We start from the raw sequence: 25,553 nt of genomic DNA, 5'->3' as shown, positions 1-25,553 counted from the left end.
AGATTACTTGAGAATAATTGTCCTTTCTTGAAGTGAAATTCCAGTATTTAGCATCATCTTGTAATATATTTACTACTTTAGGTGATGCATGGTAATCGATAGGACTTCTTGAAAAGTGAAATATGAAGACAATGTGGTTAAATATCTCTTATTAAGAACTCATTTTTCAGTTCCAAGTATTCAAACAAATTCAAAGAGTGAAAGCAATAAAATTTCATTAACAGCAGTGGGGTTTTTTTGTAAGCATTACCTAAAGACTGTGTTTTGGATAGTTATGTAATTTAAATGTCTTTAATTTTGAACTGTTTAATTCTAACAAGTTATTTACCAAATAAAAATAGAGGTGGTGCAAGTAAATCAGCTTCAATATTTGATTTCTGAAGCTGCTGGATTTCACTATCTTGCTGGAGTATGCTGATGTGAAGGGCATCTCACCAATTCATAACCAGATTAATAATTGCCAAGTGAAAAACGGGGATTCTATACCCTAAACAAATCTATTATTCTACTCTACTGGAATGGAATGAAACAGGAGCTGAGATTGTTCTCTGTAAACTTAACTTACTTCTTTTTAACAGCTTCAGCTCCCACGTTCCCACCAAATCAAATGAAGAAAACCATAATTATTACCAAGGGCCAAGAAGTTGTCATTGAGTGCAAGCCACAAGCTTCTCCAAAGCCAACTATCACTTGGAAAAAAGGAGACAAAGCATTAAGAGAGAGTAAGAGGTCAGAAGCCTGTTTGGTAAACTAAATATTGTGTTTGTATGTTTGATTCTGTGATATAAGAGGAAAATACCGTGGGTGACAAGAATATGGATATGTTGGCATAGGTATGGCATAATTATTATGTCAGTCTGACTTGTCTGACAAAAGTGACTTGATTGTTTCCACAAAATCTAAATGAAAAGTCTTAACACGGTTTGGAGATGCAGACAGACGAAAGGGAGTTTGTCAGGGGCTGTTTGTTTGTTTGTTGGGTTTGGGGGTTTTTGTATATTGTCTGTTACTCATTTCAAAAATACTTCAGTTACATTGTAGAGATATTACAAATTTAGTGTATGAAGGTATGAGAAGTACAGAGAGACTGAGGTGGTCAAGACCACATAGAATATCAAATGTGCTCATTCATTTCAAGTAATTTTAATAAGGCAGATTTGCAGCTTCATCACAATGATTCCATTATAGGATTTAATTATACAAGTAATTTCTGTACTCAGTAGCACATCTGTTTAATAGAATGAGTTTGATTAAATAAGCTTCGTCCAGCTCTGTATGTTAAACATAGTTTAAGCACTGCAGGTTAAATGCCAGCTGTAATTGCACTTTACAAGATTACATGTCTGTATACTAGAATGTTTTGCCAGTCTTTAAGTAGACAGAGCAATCTTATCTTCTTTCTGGTGAAATATGTGAACTAACCACTTAAAATGTCTTATATGGCATTAGTCAAAAAGATAAACGCAAGGCTTTTTTGTTCATTTGTGCAATACTGATGAAAGCAACTGAGCACATCTGTCCTCATTAGCTGCAAAAAACCCATTTCATTCAGGTAAGTTCCATTTTCATCCCGTGCTACTTGTTTTGTTCAGAGAAGGATAAATGTGTAACTCTTCATGCCATGATTTCTTTGCTGAGGCAGAGGGAAACAGTGTTATATATAACATTTCACTAACAGGAATGAATCATAGAGTATATATTGACAAGATATGACTGAATGATATTATACAGATGTTGATTATGTCAAATATCTTGAGACTCATGCCTCTGTGCTGTAGCTACACTATTTTCATTACGTGACCATTTTCTCTCATCTCCACAGAACTCACTATGTTTTCTCTGATCACCAGATGTAGATCACATTTTGATCCAAGACCAGTAAAACATTTTGGTAATTACTTGATGTCTGTCAAAACATAGCCTACCCCTGAAGTTAAAATCTCATAAAATAAGAGCTGGAGGTACGGTTTTGGCATTTGCAGCTTTTTGGTACTCGCTTCTTTTGACAGAGACTGGAATGGGAAATGGTGAAACATGGAAGAAAAAGAACAGGTTGAACTATTTCAAACCTTTAAAAGACTTAGGATGTGTTCAACTTTATTTTTAGTCCTTTTGTAACTGATCAGAAGGCTGAGTGAGCTCTTGCTCTTGTACAGTTGTTGCTGAAGTCAGACCTTGACTCTAGCTCCTGGAATTTAATTCAGTCAGAAAACCCCAAATGTTTCAAATGCACTTGGTATGCTAAAGTGACTCACTTGGCAACACAACTGTGGAAAGAGTCTGCATGAGCCCCATCTCTCTTGGTCTGTTTTTAAATTTGAACAAATTATCCAACTCAAGGTCTTCATATTCGCAGTGTATATATCCTTGGTTTGCTTCCCCTGGTGAGCAATCATTATTCTAAACAGTCAGATAATTTGATTCAACTTGGAAAGCATAAGTATATTATAGCAGACATTTTGAACTGGGTTCTGTATGAGTGGAAACTCTCTAAGATAGAGCAAAGCAAGTAGGATATTCACAGCTGTTTGCTGATAGAAATTATCATTCTGAGCATTGCAATGTCATAATGTTATAAATTTGATTATTCTTTTGGAAGCGCATTTATTTAATAAAGAACTTTAAAATCTGTTAGTTCATAAATATTACGGGTTTAGTGCTCCTGCTCCCTATTCCACTCCCACCTTCTCCCTCTCCTCTCACCAAGACATAAGAGAGAAAGGAAAAAAATAGCAGGGAGCTGTTCTTAGTTGACTTACACAGAATATTTACTCCTCCACTGCAAAAGCATCATGCTATATCAGTGTGTATATAAAACAGAAAGAAAGGGAAAGTACCATCCAGGAATCCTGAAAACAAGTGAAAGACACCCATGCTCAGAACCTGGAAAGTGAGAGAGTGACCCAGAATCCTCTGTCCAGGATGATAATGCCCTACAGTCATAAAAATGCCATAAATTCAGTATTTCTGGTAGTGGGGAATATCAGTCTCTTGGTTTTCAAACCACTACAATAAGTAAATTTGGTTTTATAGAAAAGTGGATTATATCTGGATCTAACTCTGGAAGAATAAGTTTATGCTTTGCTTTGTAATAAAATGTTTGGTAGGAACTTTGATTTAGGTCCTAAGTAGGAAGAATTGGGCCCTTGGGCAAGAGTACAGTGATAAAGAAACATTTTCATGAAGTTCTGAAATGTTCTAATGAAATACTTCCTAATCTCCTCCTTTACTATTTTGGCATCAGCTTCTAAATAAGACCCAGACTCAGACTATTCAGATCAAAAAAGAAAGTCAGGAGCCTGGTTGCAAGTAAATATAATTATTAACTTATGTATCAAACTAAAAGAAGGCAATAAAAAGGGATATATCATAACAACATTTTATGTAGATAATAACCTCTATAATACACAGTAGAATAGAATGGAATCTGCTGTCAGTTACTCAATAATATAAATCATGAGTAATAATAATAAAGTCAATTATTATATTCTTGACAAACATTGTCCATAAATTCTTTCAGTTTCTGTGTTCAGGATTCTATAAATTGCAGGTATTTTCTAATGATTTACTACTGCACAAATTTTCATTAGCCATTACTCCAGGAACTGTAATCTGTGTTTCATCACTTTCTTAAAGTCAGGTGACTTTTCTTGTCTAGATTGCCCTGCAGTAGTGACTGCAGCTGATATTTAAACACATATGCTTGAGGAGTCATAGGTATTAAAAACCTTGTCTTTGTTAATCTGGTTTTGTTCTTTCTCTTACATTTAAAATATATTTATATTACTTATATAATTGCTCTAATTCATTCACCTAGCTCAGAGGTTAACTTTGCCTGAGGACCTAACTATATTAAGAGTTTCTGTGAGGAAAATAAGTGATAAAAGTACTCCACCTGCCACTTTTCCAATGGAGCAATTATTTTCCTGCATCCTACTTCTATTTGAAGTATTTCTGGAGATACTCCTTCAGGTTAAGTAGTAGAGGAAACTTTAGGTAGCTTGAGTGTGATAGCCTAGCCTGGAACACAAACTTCAATATTCCCATCCCTGCAGCAGGCATCATGGTGGATTTTCACTGACTGCAAGTGGGTAAAACCTTTTCATTTGCTTTTCACCGAATGATACCAAGGAATCTAAGAACATCTGAGATTGGCAGGGATCTCTGGATATCACCCGATCCAGGAATCAGCTGGAACAGGTTGCTCAAGGTCATGTCCACTCAGATGCTGAGTATCTCCGAGGATGGAGACACCACAGCCTATCTGTAAACCTTGTTCTCTCCTAGTTCATCACCCCTACATTAAGAAAGATGTTTTTAGGTTTAAATGAAATTGATATTTAAATGGAATTGCCTGTGTTTTGGTTTGTGTCCATTGTCTCTTGTCCTGTCACTGGTCACCACTGATAAGGGTCAGGCTGTGTCTGCTTACTCCCTCCTATCAGTGTGTGCATCAGTTGATCAGTGTGGCAATCAACCGGGAGACTCTGATCTGTAATAAATATGGACATATAATGAATAAATAGCAATGCTTCTTTCATGACACATGAAATTCTCTGCCCTACACCTGCTTGGCCATCCAAATTCATGAAAATGAATTGTTACTTACTCATACAAAACCTATCCACTATTTAAAACCATGTAGCAAAGTTACTTTCTTCTTTACATGTCCTTTTTTTCACTGTGTGTTTCACCTGAGGTCATTTGGACTGATTTTCAGCCACAGAGAAGCCTGTAGTAGCTGTACATTGAGGTAGCAGATGTTAATAGCAAGTGCCCTGAAAATCAGTCTTTAAATGTCACAAATAAAATTAGTAGATACTGAAAATTGGGATACATGAATATTTGTGAAACTATCAGGCCTTAAATCCACAGCAACATAATAATGAGGAAGTTCTGCCTTCAGAATAATACAGATATATGATTTCAATCCACACTTGAGGCTGCTGAAATTGTGCCTTTACCTAAGCTTGCATGATTTTGTGCTCTTTCAGTTGTGTCTCTAACATTCAGCAGCTGTGGGAAAAAAAAGCCAGAGAGAAGAAAAGGATCTTGTATGGGGACATTAAATTCAAACACTAATATAGGATTGCTACAGGGAAGCCTGAGATTATCGACTTTTATCTACCTTTGGGTTAATACTGAAGTCTCTGAACTACACAAGTAGTTGTTCTGTATACCTAGATGTTTCTTCTGTTACACTTTCCTGTGCAATTAGTGGAAACACCTAGAGCACATAAATCTAAAAATATCATCATACAAACCTTAGAAATGGATGTTTTTATGTTGTTGTTTTTTTCTGGTCTCTCAGACTCCTTCATTTTCAGTTTTGACAAGTTCTTATTACAGTTTTACTCTTCAGTCTACTATATTTAAGGATCTGTCAGTGTCACCATTGTAAATTCCTGGTGTAATGGCTTTATGGCTCAATTGTGGTATAAAACCAAACCAAACCAAACCAAACCACCAAACAAAGGAGAAAAGAAAAAGAAGGGTGTTTCAGAGCACAAACAAGAAAATAAAATATGTGGGTTTGCAGGTGAAATTTGTGTTCAGTTTTATGAAGTGCCTTGGTTAGTACATGTTGTGTTACGTTTTTAAGTATGAGCATGTATTTTATGTATTTGCTTGCAAGAGAGGTATGTATTACATGCTTTCTTCATAATCACAGTGGTAGCTTTCCAAAGGAATTTCAATTCCATCTAACTGTGGTATGTAACATTTGTTTAAACAAAACAAAAGAAAGTGTATATGTAAAATGCATGGGAAAATGTACTCTGAACTGTGATTTTTCAGTTTGTCTGTGGATCCCTAAGTCGCATCAGTCTCAACTTGAATCTGGCACAAGTTTTTCTGTATCTTCATCACCAGCCACACAGACAGGACTGCAACTCAGTTTACTACCATCCCACTAGTTTTTTCCCCTAGTGAAAAAGAAACACCTTCAGAATTAATCCAGGTACAGGAGCAGACTGTTAAGCTTTTACTCTGTGTCCCCAGTTAAATATCCAAAGAAAATGGCTACTCGTGTAGTCAACTAGGTTAACAAACAGCATTTTCCACAGGCTACGAAATAAATTCTGTGTTTAGACTAGACTAGACTTGACTTGAGTTGACTTGACTTGACTTGAATTGAATTGAATTGAATTGAATTGAATTGAATTGAATTGAATTAACCAGGTTGGAAAAGACCTTTGAGATCATTGAGTCCAACCTATCGTCCAACACCATCTAATCGACTAAACCATGGCACCAAGCACCCCATCCAGTCTCTTCCTAAACACCTCCAGTGATGGTGACTCCACCACCTCCCTGGGCAGCCCATTCCAATGGCCAATCTCTCTTTCTGGGAAGAATTTCTCCCTAACATCCAGCCTAAACTTCCCCTGGTGCAGCTTGAGACTGTGTCCTCTTGTTTATATTCAAGGAAATTTCTATCTAAAAGATTCTAGATGACATCTCTGATCTCAAACATCCCAGTTTTTCTTCCCAGGAATGGTATTCATTGCAGTAACTCCTATTATTTCTCCTTAATAATGTACTTCATACACTGCTTTACAGTTATTTAAGCATTTGATGACTGTTCTTAGGGAAATAATGCTTGATTTTAATACAGAAGTGTATATTTAGGCACTCGTGCATTGAAGTATACATTATTTATTCACAGAAAGATTGGCCATTGGAATGGACTGCCCAGGGAGGTGGTGGAGTCACCATCACTGGAGGTGTATAAGAGGAGACTGGATGAGGCACTTGGTGCCATGGTTTAGTTGATAAGATGGTGTTGGTGATAGGCTGGACTTGGTGATCTTGAAGGTCTTTTCCAACCTGGTATATTCTATTCTATTCTATTCTATTCTATTCTATTCTATTCTATTCTATTCTATTCTATTCTATTCTATTCTATTCAAATGTTATTTTCTTCACTCTTTGGGTTGATGTTTGAAGAAGTGTTCTACCATATCTTACCCAATTTCAGTTAAAATTAGATATGCTGTATATGCCTTTAATATCCACTTACACAACTAATTATCAGTTGAGCAAGTAGTTAATGAATTCTAATTCTGTGATTCATTTCTCTGGTTTTATACACGGCTGCCTGTTTGTGCACCACACAGGCAGAGTATGAAAAGTCATCAGTCACCTAAAGGTTTTCCTTTGCTCAAGGCTCTTCAGACTATGACTTTCAGCATAATTTTTCCTTAATATGAACTTCATCTAAAATTCCTGGGAATTTAAACACTTAACTTCATGCCACCAGCTGATACTCACATTCCCAGGAGGCACTTTAATGATCAAAAGTAGTGAAGAGAGCAAGTGCAGGGGGCATTGAGAAAGAGAAACTTCATGACAGAAACTTGTACCTTCCTGAGAGAGTTCTCAAAGTAATTTCTTTTACATTTTTTGCATAAATCATGGTCTAATTTAGCTGTGGCAGGCCCATAATGGGAATTAGGGATCTGCTTATAAAGTAGAAAAGGGAAACAATGATAACCTCAACTAAATTGTAAGAACAAATAGCAAGACTATCAATTCACAATGATAATAAAGAAAAAAGAAAGGATGTTTGTTCCAAAGCACCATTGTTTCACTCATTGATTATATTACACAACATGAGTTTTGACAAGACAATGATTTTGGCCACATTCCTAAATAGCTCATACTTTTTACTCGTGTTCTCTTACAGGGAGCATGATTAAAGAAACAGTCCCGGACTCGTAATGCCTGAAATGTTTCCTGCTTTCTGGGCCTTAGGCAAAAAATTTTGCTTTTCTGTACCTATGAGTGCAGTCAGGTCTGGTTTCAGTGACAAATTGCTGAAATTTAACTCAGGCCTCGTACTTTACAATGAAAAGATTTATGGGTCTGATTCAGGTGAAAAATGTCCCCTTTTTTTCACCAGGGCTATTTTTTCACTAGATCATTTCCTTTGGTCACACAAACATAGACATGCTTGTGCCAGAGTAGCCCAGGAAGGACTGTAGTGACTGGCCATGGACCAAGATCAGTACTTTTACAGCAGAGAAGTGTCCAGGATATTACATGAAGCAAATCTCACATTTTCCTCCCTATATATGTTGTGTACTAGTTAGGGCAAATGATTAACATACACAAGTAAATTAAAAGCTGTCTTGCAGTGTTGCCTGGGATTGCACTGGTATGCAATCAACTATGCTACGAAGCAGCTAGTCCCTGGCTGGATTTTATCTTGCATCAAGTAGTTGTCCCCAAGTGGCCCTTAGGCATTTTAGGAGTTTGTACATGCCAAAAGCCACACCTAACAGACTGTCCACATGCTGTCACACTGTTTTAAAGGCTAACAGCATTTAATAGGATAGAAATCATTTGGTGATAGTTGTCTTCAATATGGAAGAACTATTGATATTTATTTTCTTGACAGCAAAAGTTCTGTTTAAGTTCAGCAGCACATGAGAGTCTTACCTCAGCCAGAATCTCTGGGCATTGTCACTGAATTAGGGACATGGGCATACTAATTCTAGATAAATAATGATTACTATCACTCAGTGACATGTTACCACACAGCAGTAAAATGTTTTAAGTCTGTAGGCACCAAGACCTTTTTTGTTAAATTAGTGTAGTGGTGTGCTGCGAAAAAGAGAGAAAAGGATATTAAGGGAAATTCATTAGCTCAAAGCAGTTGTTAAGAAAGTTAGTTTCTCTTATCTTATAAGTTTCAGTCCAGGGTCAGTTGCATGCTCTCTGGCCAAGAAACGAAAAGTCAGAAAGACTGAAGCTGGAGAGAGTGAGACAAAGAATGTTAGAGATATTTGCTATGGTACATCTCACATCTGACCAATGAAATTTGTTTAGAATTAATCTTTGTTTTCCTTTTTCCACCCAAACATTCAGCTAGAGAATTCTGCCTCTGTCTTTTCGTAAAGGCACAGCCTAATCTGTCACAATTAGCAAAAATAAAATGTTAAAGGAGAAATTCCCAAGGCATTCTGAGTAATTTGGGAAATGCACCCAGACTGAGAAATATTGTCAGACTGCAAACTGAGAGCATGTACTTCAAGTGTATACTTACAGAACAGCAAAGGGCTAAACTACACTTTAAGTGACACTTGATATTTTCTTAGATCTACTAGTCATCATCCATGATACGTGCGAAGGCTACAAAGATCTCCTACCTTTGAGCTGCTAAAACCCAGTTTGCACTAGAAAGCCACCTTTCCAGGGAACATTCTTTCTTATCTGTCATAAATCTGAATTAGTTAGGGTGCCTTTTCAACAGATTGTCACCCCTTGCATCAGGATTTAGTGACCATTCTACCAATATTACACAATTTATTATCCAGTTTTGAAATGTAAAGGAAATTTGTATTGCATTTGGCATCTTCTTTCACATTATATTCTGACATTCTCCAGTCTGTCAATCTTGAAAAATCCATGGATTGTAAATATTTATCTACTCATTCCTTCCAGAGAGAAATATTAAGTATATGCATTTTTTTATATAGTTAGATATGCTTTGCAGAAAATTAAATTGTGTACCAAAAAAAAGTCAAAAGGTGTTTCATATCTAGACAAAAAGTATGGTGGAAACTGGGAATAGTAACATTACAAAAATCAATACATAAATAAATGCATTAGGCTAGAAAGAAATAAACCCCTACAATTTACAATGAACCCACATATGATAAACAAGTGACAGCTCTCAAGATCAATACTTTTCAGGCCACTGCCTAGCTCTATGAACAGATTCCAATACACAAATGTCTGGGGAGCTGGTGGAATCGCCATCACTGGGGGTGTTTAGAAGGAGACTGGATGGGGTGCTTGGTGCCATGGTTCAGCTGATTAGATGGTGTTGGATGATGGGATGGACATGATGATCTTGAAGGTCTCTTCCAACCTGGTCTATTCTATTCTATTCTATTCTATTCTATTCTATTCTATTCCATTCCATTCCATTCCATTCCATTCCATTCCATTCCATTCCATTCCATAAACTTACTATCCAACATACAGTCTCAGTGGTGTATTTCTAAGACATATATGGCAGTGAAACTACATCTTCTCCAGCAAAATAAAAAGACACTTTAGGTCAAAACTAAGGATATCTGTCATGTTTACATTTTTTGCCTGTTTTCAAGTACTGTAAAGCCTGAGTCTTTGTGGTTGCTAAGGTTCAGACTTGCTTCACTGAGAAAAAACCCAACTTCCTATTTCCCCTTGAGTGGCTCATACCAACTTATCTCTAAGGTAATCCAAGGTATTTCTTTAAGCAGTATCACAATTAGTATCACAATCACACTGCCACTTATTAAGAATTATATTCCTTGTCTTTAACATTATTAATGTCTAATTTTCCTTTGGGCAAGGGGTTAATTCAAAAGAACTTTAAAGTAAGTGTTTTTTTGTTAATAAATGGTACAGAAGAAGCAAGATTTTAAAACTATTTATGAAAACAACATGAATTATTCATAGCTGCTTGCAAATTGTAAGCACATTTACACTGTGAGAGAAACTATTTCTAATATGATACAGTGTTGTAAAGCACCCATTTTGCCATGGCAAATTACTAGTATCAGATTATTCTGACGCTTATGATGCTTCCATGAAAGTAGATTGTCTATGTACATCACAGACAGTCCTGCATTTCTCATTTTCGTTTCAGTGGCCATATACAGCTACTGTCTCTACAGCAAGTAAATAAACAGAAAGTCAGAGGGAGATGTATCATAGGGGTAATGCACACAGGAAAGTTAAGAAGGTACTGAGACTTCTGTTTAGTAGACTGGTCTTGAAAAAAGAGAATGCATTCTAGCAAGAATCAATCAATCAATGTTATTTGTCTATCAGCATTCCTTAACCTTATCCTTCCTTTCTACTTTCCTCTTGCTAAATCCTCTCTGGAAAATATGTCTGTATTTTCTGGTTTTCAACTTTAGGAAGTAATAGCTTCCAAGTTAAGGAACATGCCAATTTTATTAGATTCTAAAAAACTATGTAATAAAATTAGCAACAGTATTAGTATGATTAACACTTCACTGGACTTCATGAATACTATGATTGTTTTTAATCTCTGTTGCAATACCATGTTGCCTTCATACACAGTCACTACCATGTTTGGGGTTGGGTTTTTTTTGCATTATGCTCATTTACTATTATCCCTTTGAGTATGTTCACAGCAGACATAATCAGCCTAAAAGGAGGAAATATATAATATAAGTTCCACCACACTGTCATTAAATTAACTGTCCCAAGACTATTGAAACATCTGCAAAGGATTAAAAATTTAGAGTTTCTAGTTAAGAGCTCAGGAAGACCCATAAAAAAAGAGTGTGCAATATTCATAGGTGAGGCTTAAGGTCACAGTGAATAAAATCCCCACATTACACGGCCTAATATTGTTGGAAAGTGATGATATGGTATTGTACCAATATAATAAAGTGATATGGTATGAGAAGTATGACTGTAGGAAACCAGTTTCTGATGCTGCTGATTTGATGTAGATTCTATGAGATTTTAGCTTTTTACAAGTTCTCAAATCACAGAGCACAAAGACCTTTTGCTTTCCCTTTGTTGTTATTTTTGTGGTAATGAACTCTTTCATCATTCTCAGACCCATTACTGATTCTTTGTCAAGAACAACTATCACTACTCACAGGAATCTCTCTTAGACTTTTGATTGTTTAGTGACTGGTTATCAATCACATGTTTTTATCACTGTATTTTAGAAATTTCACATCATCTTCCCTTTTCAGAATGTTCTTCACTGTTCAATATGTACAGAAGCTACACAATCCCAAGAACATTGTCTGAAGATGTTAATTTGTCACCACTAGGCCAAGTGACATATATTTAGTGAACAACAGGATGCGTGCACTCATGAGAGCACCTCTGTCTCTCTCTTCTGGACTCATTCCAGTTTGTCAGTGTCCTTCTCAATTGCCTTTCTCAATATGGCAACTGCTCTTTCACTAATACAGCTCAGAAGGCAGTTGACCTTCTCTACTGCAAGCACGCTTCAGCTCAGTGTCAACCAGGACCCCAGGTCCTTCTCTTCCAGCCTAGCTTTATCCAGTCATACTGAGTCTGTATTTGCACACAAAGCTGTCCTGAACTTTGTCTCAGCCCATTTCCTCACGTGTTGAGGTCCATCTGAATAACAGCCCTGCATTACAGCATATCTATCACACTCTCATTTGCTGTCATCCATAGACTCGCTGAATTCAAGTTGTGCCAGAGGAAGTTTAGGCTCAAGGTGAGGAGAAAGTTCTTCACAGAAAGAGTTATTGGCCATTGAAATGTGCTGCCTAGGGAGGTGGTGGAGTCACCATCACTGGAGGTGTTTAAAAAAGGATTGGATGTGGCACTTGAAGCCATGGTTTAGTTAGTCATGAGGTGTTGGGTGATAGGTTGGACATGATGATCTCTGAGGTCTTTTCCACCCTTATTGATTCTGATTCTATGAGTGCACTCCTTGCCATTGAAGAGGCCTTTTATAATACTGGCAAACAGCTGTGGCCTACCTTTAAGTCCATGATGGATGCTGACTAGTAACCAGCCACCAGCAGAATTTCTTATTACAGATTTCAGACAGACAGTGCAACCAATTCACTACACACACACAAATATCATCACCTCCCTTTTCCTCTTTACATAATGCTTGGTCCAGGGTCAGCTGACTTTAACGCCTTCTCTGATGAGCCTTTCTCCTCCTTCAGTGGCACCCAGGCCACTATGTCCTGAAGTTGCAGGTGTAAATGATCTACAGGTCAAGATCAAGGAAGACTGCTGTTGCCTGAAGTCATGCTTTTCCAGTCTTCCCCATCTTGAGGGTGTCTGTCCACTCTGAGTATTGCCTCTAGAGGTATTTTGTATTTATTTGTATTTTTGTATCTGGGATGGAAACATACTCTCAGCTTACTTTTTCCTCAGGTTTCCTGATCATTTCATTTCAAGTCCATATAAGTGAAAACAAAACCAAAAATAGTTTTAAAATGACCTTTTAAAATTACCTCATGTTATAAAATCCAAGCTAAACTGAGACTGCAGTTCTTTCATCATGGAAGAGAAGAAGAAAATCCATTACTGTAAAGCACCTGTGGTAAATGTTTGGCCTGAAGCTTGACTGTGTCAGGCAGTATGTGGACAAAGACTGAGGTTTGCACAGAGAGCCTGCAGCAGACAGGTAAAAGAGCCAAACAAGATTGTACTACAGGAAGACTCAAAACTCTCTACTGCAATGACATGCATCACCATAGATTTCTCTCACAACTGGATTTCTCTCACAACTGGATTTCTTCACTTGTTTTTCTCTACCCCAAAATTTTCCTTTCTGCATAAAGTTAACCTTTTGGTGAACAGCATTTTTTGGATTTTAAAGATATGGGACTGAAGGCATTTCTTTGAAGGACTCTGTCCTCTCTGCATCTGTGTTTGTTTATAAAATCTAAACAATACACATAATTTAGATATCCAAAATCTTATTTTAGCATCTGTAATAGATAATTCTAATTTTCTTCACAAAATAAAAGTAGCCTATATTCTTACAGGAAAGCAAAACACTATGCCAAAGCCACGGCTTTGTAAGCTACTAAAGGATGCATTGGAAAGTAGCATGCTCTTTAACAGACATATACAGAATCTTCTACTAGTCAGAAGCTGAAATTGCTTTTCACAGAATCACAGACTGGTAGGGGTTGGAAAGGACCTCTGGGGATCACCTAGTCCAACCTCCCTACTAAAGCAGATTCACCCAGATTAAGCTGCACGGGATTGAGTCCAGGCAATTTTTTATACTCTCCAGAGAAGGAGATTTCACAGCCTCTCTGGGCAGCCTGCCCAAGTGCTTCATCACCCTCACAGTAAAGAAGTTTTTCCTTTGTGTTCAGGTGGAACTTCCTTCATTCTAGTTTCTGGCCAGTCCCTCATTGTCTTGTCACTGGGCAACACTGCAAAGAGACGGACCTCATCACTTGACACCTGCCCTTTGGATATTTATAAAGCACTGATAAGCTCCCCCATTGGTAAGATTGATATTACAGAAGCAATATAAGAACAAAATAATTACCAGCATTAATTCACCTTTAATTTACCTTAGAGCTTAAAATGGATTTGGAAGAAATTATGATAAAATGTTCAGACTTTCTGACTGAGATTTCTGTAGCTGCAGATGAATCTTTCTCAGTCCAGCTCCTCATTCTAGCATTTCTCCTCATTCCGATTTCATGCGTCAGTAAGCTCTGAACAATCTGTGTCTCAGAGCGCACCATGCACTAATTTTGCTCTGACAACCTTGTAATGGGAATTCTAATACTTATTACATTTTTTTTTCTGAGGTAAAAACAAGGGAATTAAAAGAATCTCTGTGTTTACATCGCCTGGAGATGCTATTTTTCACTGTGACTTCTTGGTTTTAATGGCAATTAGCCATCAAGAGCACCTTATCTCCGTACTGAATATTCTTCAGATGAGAAGTACTCTGTAGGGTCTTAAAACTCACAGGACTTCCAAAGCTAAGTGCAGCATTCACAAAGGTACATCAGTTGAAGTTTTTGCCACCATATTCCCCTTACTGCTGAATTTGTTTTGAATCAGTTTTTCAACACTGCCTCTCTTTCACATGTGAGTCAGAGTTGTGTTGTTTTTTTGCAGTTTTCATTTAGTGCCCCTTTTCAGGATCAAGGCTAATGCAATAGTTTTTTGTTGTCCATTGAATACCCACTCAGGGTTATTGTACATCCTCTTTGATACTCCATTAATACACAAGGCCTTCTAAACTCTGTCATCTTGAAAGACTCATGTGATTCAGACTGTTGAATTTAAGTATGTGTTTTTCCCTTCAAGACTTGCTTGATGCTTGACTTCTGCACTGTGGCTCAAGAGCACTTTCATGTGTCATTCAGATTAAAACATATACCAGTGAGTATAACACAGATTTTGCAAGGAGAATCCCCTGTATCTAATACAAACTTCTATAAAACTATATACATACAAATACATCAGTAAATGAATTCTTATTTATTTAAATTCATTTATTCCTAATCAAGGAGTTTCCTGTTCTGATGAATGCAATTTCCCCTATAATATTAATGAGAAAAAAAGTAAATGACTGCATAAATTTAATACTGAAACAGGCTAATTCAGACAGTCACGAGGTCTGTGGTGATGGGTTGGACTTGATGGTCTTTGAGGTCTCTTCCAACCTTGGTGATACTGTGATTTTCAATAGGACCACAGAGCAAAGAGAAGTGTGTCATAAACCTGTGTATAGGTGTGGTGGGTTGAGAGAGAGGGCCTAACTCTCCCTCCCCCACAGAGTAAGAAACCACGGCTAAACTCAGTCGGAGAAAGCAAACTATATTTACAAGCATATATAGGAAGCAGATTATATGTAACACAACAAATACAGGTATTCTACAATATATACAGAAATATACAGCAAATAAACACAATCAGAAACCAGACCCCCAACAGAGGGGGCTTCCCCCTGTGCCCCCTTCACCCCCCCTACCTCCCTTCTTGCCCAACAGAGGGGGCTTCCCCCTGTGCCCCCTTCACCCCCTCTACCTCCCTTCTTCCCCAAAGAGGGTTAGAGAAGAGAAAAAGGTGAGTTAGCAAGGAAGACACAGGCCTAGACACAAGGAGTTAGTATCTCTTATCTGTTGGCCAGAAGCCCAGAAGCAATCCCGCCAGAAGCGAGAGCGGAGAAAGGAAAACTGAAGGAAAGTTCCAGCTGCTCTGGGTCTAAGACCTCACCTCCCATAATCCTACCAATGAAATTCGTTTAGAATACAAAATATGTTATAAACATTTAGCCAGAGTGCCCCTTCCTTAAAGGCACAGCCTCAAACGGTCACAATAGGCCAGATAACAAAACTGAGAACACTGTTCACTTGCAGATCAAATCTCCAAACTTCTGATTCTGTAATTTAGCCATTTTCATAGAGCCTCTTTTTGTCTGTTACTTTTTGCTTGTGAGTGTGTGCTGATTTTTGTGTGTTTGTTTGGATTTTAAATGTAGGCAATTTGCTTTCAGGAATGAAGTATCATTTTAGGAAACCAGACATATGATTTTTTTTTCCAAATACTTCTATTTCATTGGAATGAAACCCATCCATGAACCCCCCTCCATGGGGTTTGTTGTGGCCCTTTCTGCTATGAGAATTATTCAGCGTTTACTGTACTGCCATTCGCGCAACTTTGTGAACATACAAAAAGACTGCTGCCTACTCCTTGAACTTGAGGCATCATACATGGTGCCACATCCAGCTGGCAGCCAGTCACTAGTGGTGTCCCCAGGGATCAGTGCTGGGCCCCATCCTGTTCAATATCTCTATTGATGATCTGGATGAGGGGATTGAGTCCACCATCAGTAAATTTGCAAATGACACCAAGCTGGGGGCAGGAGTTGATCTGTTAGAGTAGGAGAGCTCTGCAGAGGGACCTTGACAGGCTGGACAGATGGGCAGCGTGCAACGGCATGAGACTGAACACATCTAAGTGCCAGGTTCTGCACATTGGCCACAGCAACCCCACGCAGTGCTACAGGCTGGGGTCAGAGAGGCTGGAGAGCAGCCAGGCAGAGAGGGACCTGGGGGTGCTGGTTGACAGTAGGCTGAACATGAGCCTGCAGTGTGCCCAGGCAGCTTCTCTTGATGCAGCCCAGGATGTGATTGGCTTTCTGGACTGCAAGTGCACACTGGTGGCTCATGTTGAGAATCAAGTATATAATTTCCTGTACCTTGAAGCATCTGTAAAAGGAAATATTTGGTGACAAAATTGCTATCATCTTATTGAATTTCACTACAGCATAAAATCAACTGTTAAATTAGTGAAGCAAATGAAGCAATTTCCACAATATACATTTCAAGCACTGGAGGAAAAGGTAAAATTATGCTGAAATTGATCACAAATAACTCATCCAGCACAAGCAGGAGTTCTTCAGTGAACACGAAGTGCAGGAGAATGTACTTTGCTTTAAAGCTCTTGATTCTGACTCTTCAGAAGTAGTTTTCTTTCTCCTTAAATGTTGAGGACAGGAACTTCTTATTCTAGACTTCAGTTTAATATTCCCTAGTACAATGCTGAAGCCTTCCAAGGCAAAGAAAGAAAAAAAAGAAAGAAATGTCTGCTATGCTTTCAGTGCACATTTCTGAAGCTTAGAAATGTCTCTGCAGCTGCTAATGTTGTCATAGTAGGATGACTCAAAAAAATTAGTATCAGTGCTGCAGGTTCTTAACAGCACTCCACGGAGCTCTGTGGTAGATTGCTCTGTGGCATTATTATCCATGTAATGTTAAGCTGGATTTTGCACTTTTGTAAGTGGAGGATTTTGATCAATAGGAAGGATTCTACACAAGGGACTCTGGATAGGCAATAAACTCACTGAAGCGACTAAAGGAAGTTTCAAGGAGTCTTGACAAATTACAAGCTGCCACTTTTGTCACATTCCTAGCAGTGAAGTGACCATAAGCAAAGAACTGGTGTTATAGAAGGCTAAAATGAGAAAGCTGAAGCACTGAAAAATGGCACAATATTAATTTTGTAGGAAATATCCATTTACCGCAGAAAGTTTCGTAGGCTGAGCACAAAACATATTGAAGGAATAGAATAGAATAGAATAGAATAGAATAGAATAGAATAGAATAGACCAGGTTGGAAGAGACTTTCAAGACCATCACATTCAACCCATCATCCCACACCACCTAATCAACTAAAACATGCAACCAAGTGCCCTATCAAGACTCCTCCTGACCACCTCCAGTGATGGTGACTCCACCACCTCCCTGGGCAGCACATTCCAATGGGCAATAACTCTGTGAAGAATTTCTTCCTAATGTCCAGCCTAAACCTCCCCTGGCACAGCTTGAGACTGTGTCTTCTGGTTCTGGTGCTGGTTGCCTGGGAGAAGAGACCGACCTCCACCTGGCTACAACCTCCCTTCAGGTAGTTGTAGAGAGCAATAAGGTCTCCCCTGAGCCTCCTCTTCTTCAGGCTAATCAACTCCAGCGTCCTCTTGTTATCACAGAATCACCAAGGTTGGAAGAGACCTCAAAGATCATCAAGTCCAACCTGGCACCACAGACCCCATGACTAAACCATGGCACCAAGTTCTACGTCCAATCCCTATTTGAACACCTCCAGGGATGGTGACTCCCCTACCTCCCTGGGCAGCACATTCCAATGGCTAACAGCTCTCTCAGTGAAGAACTTTCTCCTCACCTCAAGCCTAAATTGCCCCTGGTGCAGCTTGAGACTGTGTCCTCTTGTTCTGGTGCTGGTTGCCTGGGAGAAGAGACCAGCGCCCTCCTGGCTACAACCTCCCTTCAGGTAGTTATAGACAGCAATAAGGTCTCCCCTGAGCCTCCTCTTCTCCAGGCTAAGCAACCCCTGCTCTCTTCATAAGGCTTGTGTTCCAAGCCTCTCACTAACTTTGTTGAAATATCTGAGTGACTATTATCCAAGACAATTCATTTAGCATTTAAAACAATTCCATGTGATTCCTACCCTAGGCTTATATAAAGAAAAACAAAACAAAACAAAACAAACACCACTGTATTTCAATTTCTGAAAATTATTCATACTCAAAGGAGAAAGATCAAAGAAGGTGAAAATTTGAATCCAGGTAGAATGAGAGGATCACAAATATTGAACCAACATCTTGATTGATTGACAGTTCAAAAGTTCATTATTTTTTCAGCAAAAGTTATCAGACTGTAACCTTACTGATCTATATATAGTTCCTTAACTTTTTCTACTGATATCTAAATTGTGATCAAGAGGAGACTCAAAGGAGACCTTATTGTTCTCTACAACTACCTGCAGGGAGAATGTAGCCAGGTAGGGGTTGGTCTCTTCTCCCAGGCAACCAGCACCAGAACAAGAGGACACACTCTCAAGCTGTGCCAGGGGAAGTTTAGGCTCGAGGTAAGAAGGAATTTCTTCACAGAAAAGAGTGATTGGCCATTGGAATGTGCTGCCCAGGGAGGTGGTGGAGTCACTGTGGCTGGAGGTCTTCAAAAAGGGATTGGATGTGGCACTTGAAGCCATGGTTCAGGTAGTCATGAGGTCTTGGGTTACAGGTTGGACTTGATGATCTCTGAGGTCTTTTCCAACCTTATTATTCTGTGATTCTATGACAATAAAAGACTGAAGTATGATTAGTGGTATTAGTGAGACCAATGCTCAATATGACACATGAAAACAATAAAAATGTTTTATCTGACGCACACTGAAGCTCTCATCAGAGCCTCTTTAAATGCTAAATACTCTCCATAAAATAGCATAAGATTTGATATACATTTTTTTCAGTGCATTTCAGAGTTAAACACATAATCCAGAAAAAGTTTATCTTAATCCAATTTATAAACCATTGTCTAGAGTCTAATTTTCTACTGCAGGAAAAAAACCATTACATTACTTCTGCTTTTTCATAACTATCAGCTTGAAAAACTGTGCACTTAATTTACCATCCACAGATCTTGTCACTCTGGTATATCTTCATAGTTTCTGATTTATAGACAGGCAAAGGGTCATGGGAGTCATTTGCCATGTTCATGGTGATATATGAGAGCAGTCATTTTAGACTGGAACATGTCATTAAGGCCCAAGTTGTAACCATGATGCAGTTTTACTATCTACCTGCCTCTGTGTGCACTGCTTCTGAAAAACAATAAGAAGCTTCGATTTGGTGGATGAGATCTGAGGCCAAATTATGCCCTGAGCAACAGACAGTGTGCGAATGGGAGCTGTGTGAAACAAGCTAGCAGAAAAATGAGGCTGTAACTCAGGCTCTGTAGTAGCCAGGATTGAGTCGTATAACACTTCCTTTCTTAAACCAGAAATCCAGAAGCAAATGAAATTCATAGATGTCTTACAGTGCACAAACCACCAAATTGCCCAGAATCATGTCCCTGGTCATGAAGTTTCTAGTATTTTGTAACTCCACTAAAGTGATTCAGTGAGATTGTTCACTAGCAGGCATTTCATAATCTTGAGTTGTTAGTATTGCCTTCCTCATCTCTGTTACAGAATTCTCACATTCTCAGCTGCCATTCTCTTGTTTTACAAGCGTATGTGTTTTCAGCTGTTACTTGAAAAGTCATTTGAAAACCTGGACTCTTGATTTGTAGTGCAGGTAACTGAAGAATTTCATTGTTACCAGCTTCTTGATCGTTAAGCTCTCTTTTTGCAAAGCTTTTGTCTCACCCTTCCTCCTTTTCAAGTTAACGTAAGGAACGAAATTTATTGACGCTTCTGTCAGGCAGAAGAGACTGCATGAGTGATGTAGCACGCAGGGAAAGGCTGTGGGAGTTTACGGACCTATACTATACCTCTATGCAATTCAGAAACAGATCAAGTTTCTGCACTGTGTTTTGAGAAGTTTTCATGAGTGTCAGGGTTGTTATAGCTAGTGTCACTTTCTTTGACTCCAGTATCCTTGTCTCTCATCCTGTGCTTTTGTGTACAAAACAAATCTCTCCCCTCCCCTACTATCCCCTCCCCTCACCCCGAGTCTCCCCTCCTGTATTACGTTATATTGTTATTTTTGTCCATTTCAGTTATCTTGTAGTCTAGTAGATGTCCCTTTTTGCACTCATAAACACTATCCATTAAAATCATATTTCACCATATACCACAGGATGTAATAAAGTGTAATAGTTTTTAGTGATGGAATGCCCATTTGAGTAATGTGCAATCAAGATTAAGATACAGCACAACTGCTTTAATCAAAACTGCTAGGCACATTATACATATACTCAAACATATTATATGCTTTCATATACATACACTTTTCCCCCCCTATTTTTCCCATTTAGCAATTTAAATCTTAGTAAGAACCAGAACCAAAAGTCTATTAAAAAAAAGATAAAGTACACTGGATTTATTCTGATATCCTCCATCAAGCCAGGTTTTCATTTTTATGCTCTGTAGCCCTACCATAAAGATTTGAGTGTCTACATGTGGTTTAGACAAGTATGCAGCAGCAGCAGCTTCTTGATTGCATTCCGCTCAATCTCTGCCTAGACTGCAGAAGAGTGTCCGTGAAGGAATGTCTCTATCAAGCAGATGTGACTCTGTCAGCACAGGAACAGCCATGTCTATGACTAATGTGCTGCCTCACACTCCACTTAGAGCCAAACTGGTTTTGCTTTCTGTTTCTCAGGAGAGACTGAAGTTTTGAGTCACATCAGACTTTATCAATGTGGAAAATGAGTTCTTTTTCTAATGATCTGGTCATTTGGTAAGAGTCAGAGTGCTGCATTGAGCTACAAATACCCATCCAAGGGTAGTGATGTGAATTATCCCTGATAGGCTTTTTTTCTGTCTGCTCACTATAGGGAAAGAGAGACAGACATAATTGAGACAAGACCAAACACTTTTAAGTAGCCAAGACAAATCCTGTCTTCAGGACCTCACCACCAAATGCAGTTTTCTGTAAGAATAAAGCCACATAGCACAGAACTAAGATCCTTCTATTTGAAGAGCATTCCAAATTATAGTAACTTTCCTGCTCCAGTTACTCTACTTTCATGGCTGCAGGCTTATAGAATGAGGTTTATACTCAGTCCCTAAGACTACGTTCTTCATCCTGCTGTATTTATATCAGAGTGTGGACACTTGACTGAAGTTCTTTTTCCCTTCTTCTTTCTTCCATCTTCCTGGAATTTTACCTCTTCTTTTATCTTTCTGTAGTTATAGTTTAAGTTTTAATTTAACTTCAGGGAAAGTAGAAAGCAAGGCTCTGATGCACTGGATATTCAGACAGATATTTGAAGCACTGTCATATTTCCTGACATTTCTTGTTTGGAAAGTCTCCCATGACAGTGAAAACAACCTTGCTGTGACTTGTATCACATTTAGGTTATGCCACACCTGGAGTACTGTGTCCAGTTCTGGGCCCCTCAGTTTAGGAAAGATGTTGAGTTGCTGGAATGTGTCCAGAGAAGGGTAACAAAGCTGGGGAGGGGTTTGGAGCACAAGCCCTATGAGGAGATGCTGAGGGAGCTGGGGTTGCTTAGCCTGGAGAGGAGGAGGCTCAAGAAAGACCTTCTTGCTGTCTACAACTGCCTGAAGGGAGGTTGTAGCCAGATGGGGGTTAGTCTCTTCTCCCAGGCAACCAGTGCCAGAACAAGAGGACACAGTCTCAAGCTGCACCAGGGGAGGTTTAGGCTGGGCGTTAGGAAGAAGTTCTTCATAGAGAGAGTGGTTGCCCATTGGAATGGGCTGCCTAGGGAGGTGCTGGAGTCACGATCACTGGAGGTCTCACAGTCTCACAGTATAACCAAGGTTGGAAGAGACCCCCAAGGATCATCAAGTCCAACCTGTCCCAACAGACCTCACGACTAGACCATGGCACCAAGTGCCACGTCCAATCCCCTCCTGAACACCTCCAGGGACGGGGACTCCACCACCTCCCTGGGCGAGGTGTTTAGGAAGAGACTGGATGGGGTGCTTGGTGCCATGGTTTAGTTGAATAGATAATGTTGGTTGATTGGTTAGACTCGATGATCTCCAAGGTCTTTTCCAACCTGGTTAATTCTGTTCTGTTCTATTCTATTCTATTCTATTCTATTCTATTCTATTCTGCATGCATTGCAGCTTCATTGTCCTTTGAACTTTGTAGATGTAGAAGCTGACTTTGTCTAATCTTTTTTCTAAGCTTTGGGAAAACACACTGCTTGACTTTTGTAATTGGACAGCTGTGATTTTGTAAGGATTTTTATAGGACAGCATTTTTTCTGACTTTTGAACTGTTGATACGATTTCACAAATTAACATTTTTTTTCCTGAGAAAGAAGAGTAACATTGAAAAAAAAAATTCAAAGATATTTACGTAATATCACTCTTAAATGTATTGTTCCTAACATTTAGGCTCCTTAAACATTTGTTGATAGAATGTTTTGGTTTGTTTTTTCTATGTACTTGCAAGTATAAATCAATATTTATTTGCCTGCACTGAAGCTTCTGTCTGCAATACAGAATTCAGGGCCTTTTTCTGTCTGTTCAATGCATTCTCTCTAATATTAAACACAGAAAATATGAACACCAGGCACAACATAGTTATTTGGTATAAATATATATAATGAAGCACATTTTAATGTAGTTTGAGGAGAGACCTTCAAACAAATTTCAGATCTTAGAATGAAAACTCTAACCATGTACAAATTTCCTTCTGGCATTTATTTGCATATATTTTTCAACTTTTCACTATGAAGAAAATATGTTTACATTTTGACTTTCTTTTATGCTCTTCTTCACTCATGGCAGTGAGATAATTCTTGATTTATAGCAATTTATTTTAATTAATTCTGGACACCTGCAACCTGTAATTGATTTGGCACTGATATACATTTCCTGTCACCAATGCAGCTATTGCACTGTTTTCAATCATATTTAACTTTTTATTTGGATGAGGAGACATGCCTTACTATAAAACTAATTTGTTGCTGCTGTTGTTGTTGTTGCTTTAGGGGTTTGGGCTTTATGTTCCTTTTCTTCTCTTCATGCTAAGAACTGGATACAACCCACAAGACAGAACTGTGCTAAAAATTTGCACAATTACTCTGGTTAAATGGAGATCAAATATCTATCTTGGTGTCTTCATCTAGAGCGGGACAGATTGCTCTATTGCTCCAAAAGGGGCAAAAGAATAATGTTCACACAAATGGATTGGATAGTAATGGAAAGTTTAAATGGAGAAGCAATTCATATGCTACAAAGCATAGTGGTGAACAGAGGAAAGCATATAAAGGTCAAAGAAATCTCCAGCCTAAACTTAAAACACAAGTTCCTTTACACCTGATCAAAACCCCAACACTCCCCTTCTCCCCACCTGGGCTTCACCAATAACCCCAGGGCCCTTTCTCCCTCCCCCACCTGCTCCCTGGCATTGCTAGGCTGGTTTCAGGCCTGAACTGTCCCCTACCTTTTACGCTGGCATTAGTCCTAAACGGGCCAAGATTGTGAAAGAAAAAAATTACTCAGGCCCCCATTATTACTAGATAAGAGAGCATCTCTCTCCCATGGGGCAGAGAGGGAAGAAAGAGAAAGCAACTTCACAGCCAGATTTATAAGGGTGCAGGATTTAGGGGCAGAAATACACTGTTTCCTGTGTCCACCCACTGGGCTAGACACTAGGCAGTGGAGGTTTCAATTCTGTGGCTTCTTTTTTGGAGGCACCCAGCCTAAACGGCCACACTTGGGTATAAATACATTTATTTAAGGCTTTAGAATACCTTTATCCTAACTCGGAGATTGTGTTTCTTTTAGGCACTGAGATAAGTTCATCAACAAAGAATGATAGGCTTCTGGACTTTTAAGAAAAAATATTTTTCAACTTAATTATCTTTGACTTTATTTATCATTTGTTAAAAAGAGAATATTTTGGTCTCTAATTCTTCTAATTATATTCAAGTTCCCTCCTATGTTAACAGATTCAGGCTCAATATGTTTAATTTCCTCAATTTCCTAATTAGGATAGAGGTATTTCTAGGATGTTGAACTTTAACAGGACTAATTTTTAGTGCAGGAAGGCTGTAAAGTGACCCCTATTTGGAGTAATGAGGATAAGGTCTCTGTAAGAGATCTTCAACTACTTCAAACAACTTCAACAATTACCGAAGGAGCACATAGAAGAAAATATCTGGTACATCCAGAGAAGGGCAACGAGGCTGGGGAGAGGTCTCGAGCACAAGCCCTATGAGGAGAGGCTGAAGGAGATTAGATTGTTTAGCCTGGAGAAGAGGAGGCTCAGAGGAGACCTTATTGCTGTCTACAACTACCTGAAGGGTGGTTGTAGCCAGGAGGGGGTTGGTCTCTTCTCCCAGGCAACCAGCACCAGAACAAGAGGACACAGTCTCAAGCTGTGCCAGGGGAAGTTTAGGCTCGAGGTGAGGAGAAAGTTCTTCATGGAGAGAGCTGTTAGCCATTGGAATGTGCTGCCCAGGGAGGTGGTGGAGTCCCCATCCCTGGAGGTGTTCAAGAGGGGATTGGACGTGGCACTTGGTGCCATGGCTTAGTCATGAGGTCTGTGGTGCCAGGTTGGACTTGATGATCTTTCAGGTCTCTTCCAACCTTGGTGATTCTGTGATTCTGTGATCTGTCAATCACACTGAGGAGAACAATAACAAAAATATAGAACCAATTAGAAGTGCAACAAAACTGTCTTCTGAGGAGCTTCACCTTTAAAGTACAGAGAATCTTCTCTTACATGGTATATACAGGAAGCAAAACCATAATTTGCATTAAAATATTGAAGAGACAAGAAATCCTCATCCACATGTATTGCAAGATTAAATACCTGCACTAAACATACGCTAATCACAAAGGTATATTTTTCTGTATGCCCTTGTGTAAGTATTGCTATGTTTACCAAGAAGCACATATTCTTTATATATGGCACAATTCTGTGACAGAGGAGATAGAATGCCCAGAGTCATCTGAACCCATCATGACCTGTCATGAATGATTATGAGAAAATTTTACAGCTGTGAATAAATACTTAAATTGTCACAAATGGCATGGATGCAAACATGCATAAAGGCAAAAAACACTCTCAGTGCTTACAAAGAAGT

The 25,553-nt window shown here is 38.8% G+C and overlaps 1 protein-coding gene across 5 annotated transcripts in view; it reads left to right on the top strand.

The window, feature by feature from the left end:
- The window catches only part of CNTN5 (contactin 5), a 661,195-nt gene that overhangs the window by 533,753 nt on the left and 101,889 nt on the right, over nt 1–25,553 (top strand). For all 5 annotated transcript variants that reach the window (XM_054164542.1, XM_054164541.1, XM_054164544.1 and 2 more), the window contains one exon: nt 579–729. In XM_054164542.1, coding sequence (XP_054020517.1) covers nt 579–729 — 151 coding nt within the window. The remainder of the gene's footprint in view (nt 1–578; nt 730–25,553) is intronic.

Source organism: Dryobates pubescens, chromosome 10 (assembly GCF_014839835.1).
Source record: "Dryobates pubescens isolate bDryPub1 chromosome 10, bDryPub1.pri, whole genome shotgun sequence".
NCBI lineage: Eukaryota > Metazoa > Chordata > Aves > Piciformes > Picidae > Dryobates > Dryobates pubescens.
Note: the sequence above shows the minus strand (reverse complement) of the source record. Positions and strands in the feature narration are given on the sequence as shown.